At 38.6% G+C, this 6157-nt stretch overlaps 1 gene segment (V, D, J or C); it reads right to left on the reverse strand.

Moving 5' to 3' along the window:
- Positions 1 to 310: 310 nt before the first annotated feature.
- On the reverse strand, positions 311 to 5670 carry LOC121438617 (the record flags this gene model as incomplete). The annotated part of the segment is given in 3 exon segments: positions 311 to 366; positions 5182 to 5484; positions 5577 to 5670. Coding segments are annotated over 3 exon segments (405 nt in total), but the record flags the coding sequence as incomplete, so codon positions are not given.
- Between the last annotated feature and the right edge of the window lie 487 nt (positions 5671 to 6157).

Genomic DNA, 6157 nt, shown 5'->3' on the forward strand with positions numbered 1-6157 from the left:
TCTCTGAGTTAATTATAAAAGGCAAGCTGAGACTTCGTCAACTAGCAGGCATAGACCCAGCAGAAATTATAGTGCCTTTCACTGCTGATGAACTAAAGAAATTATGGGAAGATAATGAACCATGGCAAAGAGCTTGTGCTAATTTTTTGGGAGACATTAATAACAACTATCCAAAAAGCAAGCGGCTTAACTTCATAAAGAGAACTTCTTGGATTCTTCCTCGAATCATCCGTGATGCTCCAATAACTGGAGCCCATACATTCTATACTGATGCCAATAAATCAGGGAAGGCAGGTTACAAATCAGAAGACTTGGATAAGGTGGAACAAAGTCCGTATACTTCTGTCCAGAAGGCGGAATTATATGCCATTCTTATGGTGCTAAGGGATTTTAAAGAACCTATTAATATAGTTACAGATTCACAATACGCAGAAAGAGTTATTTTACATATTGAAACTGCTGAATTTATACCTGATGATACTGAACTAACCTCATTGTTCCTCCAGGTTCAAGATTTGATCAGGAACAGGCTTTGCCCTATGTACATAACACACATCCGATCCCATACGGGTCTGCCAGGTCCTCTAGCACAAGGTAATGCAGAAATTGATCAATTATTGATTGGTAGTGTGCTACAAGCCTCTGAATTTCATAAAAAACATCATGTTAATAGCAAAGGTTTGAAGAAAGAGTTTTCAATTACATGGCAACAAGCTAAGGAGATTGTAAAGAAATGTCCTACTTGCTCTTTCTATAACCAAACGCCACTGCCTGCAGGGGCTAATCCAAAGGGCACCCAAAGGAATGAAATCTGGCAGATGGATGTGTTCCACTTTGCAGAATTTGGCAAATTAAAATATGTACACCACACCATAGACACGTATTCAGGTTTTCAATGGGCTACTGCCCTGAGCTCAGAAAAGGCTGATTCAGTAATCACACATTTATTGGAAGTTATGGCCATCATGGGTATACCTGCGCAAATAAAGACAGATAATGGTCCAGCATATGTATCTAAGAAAATGAAACGCTTTTTTGATTATTATAATATAAAACACATTACAGGTATACCAAATAATCCTACAGGTCAGGCAGTTATAGAAAGATCAAATCGTACTATAAAGGATATGCTGAACAAACAGAAAGGGACTGAAAATACCCCCAGAAATAGATTACATAATGCTTTATTAACCTTGAATTTTCTTAATGCTAATGAGAAAGGAACGACAGCAGCAGAAAGACATTGGATAATGGAAAAGTCTGCTGAACTAAATCAACCGATTTATTTCAAAGATGTGCTGACCTCTCAATGGAAGCCAGGAGATGTGCTACGTTGGGGAAGGGGTTTTGCTCTTGTTTCCACAGGAGAAGAAAAATTGTGGATACCATCAAAATTAATAAAGTTTTGATTTGAACAGGAGAAACCTCTTGGAAAGGAGAAATGACAACTCATCCACAACGATGATATTCATACAGGTGGTAAGAAAAACATATAGAATGGGGGCAGGGTTCTGTTCTTATCTCCACAGGAAAACACTCATCTTTGAGAACTTCAAGGGACCCTGGATGTTTGGATACTGACAGATGGAAAAATACCTACCCAATAGGAAATATCAAGACAACTGAATGGGTTGTGTAAGTAATATTAAACCATATTTCTAAATTTATAAAGCTGGTTTTGAAGTTGGACTCTGGCTCAGTCCCTCTCCAATTCCAAGACTGTTAGTAAGAGAAAAACCCAGAGTTTCTGGAGTTTCTGTCTCATGTCAAGAGCCATGATATGGGACAGAAAGAAATATGAGTTTAGAAAACATCTTTGCTTTTCTTCATATCTATCATACTTTTCATTGAATATATCTATCATGTCTTTCATTGAATATGTATATATATATATATATATATATATATATATATATATATATATATATATGTCTATATGATTAATGTTTAAGTTTTTCATAATGAACAATGAGTTTTTCCTGAAGTGACATTTGAAGTTTCCAGGAAGAAGATGGGGCCCCATAACAACAACTCCACCTGGTTGATATGATGTCATGATACTGATAGCGCTACTACAAGACCTGCTTTGGGTACCAGCTGCACAAGACAGTTCCAACTTGGTTAGCTGAAATGGTGCACATCTTATACAACATTTTGGCCAGACCTGCACGAAAATACTCAGAGACTATTTGCAATTTTAAAAGACGTTATCTTGAAATTTAACCATCATTTTACTTTCACAGGATCCCCCAGAAAGAGCGTCGCCCCTGTGACAGCTGGAAGTAATTCTAGAGAACGACGTCCCCTCTCCCAGTAAAGTTTGCCCTTGGGTTAAGGACATCATTTAGGGGTTGATTATAATTAGTATATGATTGAGGGTTGGGGGAGGAATTTTATAAGCTCAGGGATCATTTTGAAAAAAAAAGAGGGATGATGGGATAATAGACAAATATATTGGTATAGATTCTTGTATATTGATACAAAGTTAAATTATATTGACTATTGTACGCATGCATGTTTCTACCTCTGTTTAAAACATTTTTATGTATTGACATATATTGTATTGATATATATATATTGTATATATTTACCATATTGCAGTGTACATTTCTACCTCTGATTAAGATACTTATATAATATTTGTGTATTGATATATATTTACCTACTGCAATGTATATTTGTACATTGTTTATATTTGGAGGTCATTGTCCTCATTTGTTTCACAGTCGTTTATTGTCTTAGTCTTTAAGTTAGATATATATTGAGAATTATATAGACTAATTGTCATCTAAGTTTGTCATTAATAATTAGACTAATCAGGTTCTTTAGATATATAGAGATTATACACAGTATAGATAGATAATCTTCAACCTCTTCAAAGAGCTGTAGAAAATGGCCTTTAATCTAACTCAGAGTTTCGTGATAGTGAGGCACAATTGCTCCTGGCAACACCGCTCTATTCCCGAGAGAATGTTGAGCACCAAAAACACTCCACCTGGAGCCTTTCTATTTGGCAGAACTGGCCTTTGGGCAAAGAAATGCCCATACCTCAACCACTGACACAGATACAGAGCGTGCATCAATGGATAAAACAGGACTGTCATATCCTGCCAAGACAGGGTAAGATAGTTTTGAAAAGTTCCTTGCCTTTAATAATGGTATGTCAGTTATGTTAGGCCTTAGCCAAAATTGGTTGACTCAACGTTGCAAACGAGACTTTGGGTGATTGCCCAGGTAGTCAGTTGTCTCTGTCAATTGTTGCACATTTTGGATATATCTCGTTTGTTGAGTAGTGTTTATTCCCTTCTCAGATCTTTGACTGAGTTGAAGATTATATAATTGTAGTTACTCTTTACATTATTTGGACTTCTTGAGATAGAATGTTTAGCAAAGCTTTTGTTCTCAATATTGTTTGTTGTATTTATTATTTGTTGTTATTGTATGTAGTTGTATTTGGTTTAGTTCTGTCTTATTTAGACAAAAAGGGGAGATGTAGCGATAAGTCCCACCCCTTAAGGGGCGTGTTCGCCTCGGGCTAATGTCTGCCTATAAATTTGGCGAGCAAGCTCCGAGCTCTTGCTTCTGCTTTCCTGGTCTCCGCGGGAACGGTGGTTCTGTAAGTCTATTTCTACATTAAAGCTATATATATATATTTAGTCTCTGTCTGCATTCGTTTACGCCACTACAGACGGGCTTTGTGGGAGCCTAGTCTGTTTGAATGCTCGCCTACCTGGACCTGGGTTAGCAGGAAGGACCTTGGACTTCCCACAGGGCAGGAAACCCTGACTGCTCTTTGGACTGGAGAGGGAGGGGGAGAAAGGGAAGGGGAGGGAAGTGGGAGGAGGGGAGGAGGTGGAAAATTTTAATTTAAAAAATGTTTTTTTAAAAAATAATTCTCAAACTCAACTCTAGCATCCAGATACCTTTGCATACCATGCACTATGCACACTCAGTCTAGTCAAATAGCATTTACAACCATTCAAACATTGTCCTTACCCTAAATTGGATTCATGGTTTATAGTTATTTACAACTGTGCCATGATGCTGCAGACCTTGGATGAACTGCTTGCTGTGGAATCCAAGAGATGAACTCCTGTAGACTTGTTTCACTTCTTACTCTGGGGACTTTCTTTCTTTTTCCAGACATGAGAGTGAAATATTTAAGTCTAAAAGAGTGAGAAATAATATTTGTCTATGTGCTTAATTCTTATTTTTAAGTGAGTGTATTTCTTAAACTTAAGACCTTTCACATCATCAGAAAGCACTCTACCACAGAGCTACACACTTAGTTCAATCTTTTTAAAATATCACTTTTTTCCTACAGAAAATAATTTTGGATGACTGCATTTATACACTATTAAAATAAACACCAGGAATCACAAATTCTTTTTTTTTTTTATTTTTGATGCCGACCACGTAAAACTGATTCTGTAAAGGATTAAGCTACTGAGCATGGAACTCAATACTGTTGGGGTATTGAGGATATTTCAAACCAACCGAAGAAAACAGAAGGAAGAGGACAAGGAGAAGTAGAGGGAAACTTCTCCCTCAGCTGGTGACTCCTATTCTGAGTCTGAACTCCGTGACCTTTTCAAGACTACTGTGTAGTTGCACCACAGCATGTGATGGAATCTCACTACTCATGTTCAACTCCCACACCTGAATGAAAAGGTAAAAATGAGACCATACTGCAGACTGCACATATGAGTAACAGAGTCTGCCACAATTGAAAAGAGGAAGACAGAGGCTTGAACATCATATGTCAGCATACACACACACACACACACACACACACACACACACACACACACAAAGAGAGAGAGAGAGAGAGAGAGAGAGAGAGAGAGAGAGAGAGAGAGTAGTTAGAGAGTGTGAGAGAGAAAGAGGGAGAATGAGAGAGTGAGACACTGAGACAGGTAGAAAGAGTTAAAGGGAAACAAGGAGAAACACTGTAATAAATAAACATACAAAAACCAACAGGAAAAATAAATTGGAATAAACATTTGGACATTTGTGATATGGAGAGACAGTGCAGACATAGAGAAGTTTAGTCTTCCATGCTTCTCTGAGCAGGATCTTCTCTGATCCTGATTTCTAAGTTTTCTCAGCGCCCCCTGCTGGTCCTGCGTTCTTCACGGGGGTGTTTTTGTCTGAGCTCACAGTAGCATTCACTCACTGTGTATCTTGCACAGTAATACATGGCTGTGTCCTCAGACCTTAGACTGCTCATTTCCAGGTACAGAATGTTCTTGGCATTGTCTCTGGAGATTGTGAACCGGCCCTTCACAGCGTCAGTATACCAGGTGCTACCAACACTATCAATGGTTGCGACCCACTCCAACCCCTTCTCTGGAGCCTGGCGGACCCAGCTCATTGCATAACTACTGAAGGTGAATCCAGAGGCTGCACAGGAGAGTTTCAGGGTCTTTCCAGGCTGCACTGAGCCTCCCCCAGATTCCAGCAATTGCACCTCACAATGAACACCTGTAAACACACAGAATTCTGGTTAGAAAACTGACACAAAAGACTTTTTCTTATGTCCACACAACACACAGTATCTCATCTTTATGAATTACCTTTTAAAGTCAGGACAGAGAAAACCAATATGAGCCCTAAGTCCATGGTGACTGTCCTGTGTTCAGTGGTGAATCCTGACTGGGAGGATTTGGGAATCCAGAGCTGGTCCCCTCTGCCAGAGCTGCAAGGTCAGGACATGCCTAGTTTTATGTGCACAAAGAAGACTTATTTGCATGTCTCCCTGCTATAGCAGGCTCTGTTGTTGGACCTGGGCTGAAGGCAGTACTCAGAGCAGATATAATTCATTTATAGAAATTGAAGCATTAACTCAGTTCCATGTACACACTTTCCTTGTTAAGGGTTCACTATACTGTACTTAGTTTGCTTTTCACATTATGCATAGAAAATGTTGTGTTTCCACACTGTCACGACTCTTTAGAATCAATGTGAAATTGAAAAGCTGTGTTTCTAAATATTATTACTGTCTGCTCCTATAAACATAATTGAACAAATGCTTTTGTAGTATGATTGATCATCTTTTGGGTATATGCCCAAGAGTGGTATTGCTGGATCCTTAGGTAAGTTGATTCCCAATTTTCTGAGAAACCACCATACTGATTTCCCAAGTGGTTGTACAGCT

This window comes from Microtus oregoni, unplaced genomic scaffold (assembly GCF_018167655.1).
Source record: "Microtus oregoni isolate MIOR12 unplaced genomic scaffold, Mior012 000056F_ref0000123, whole genome shotgun sequence".
Taxonomy (NCBI): Eukaryota; Metazoa; Chordata; class Mammalia; order Rodentia; family Cricetidae; genus Microtus; species Microtus oregoni.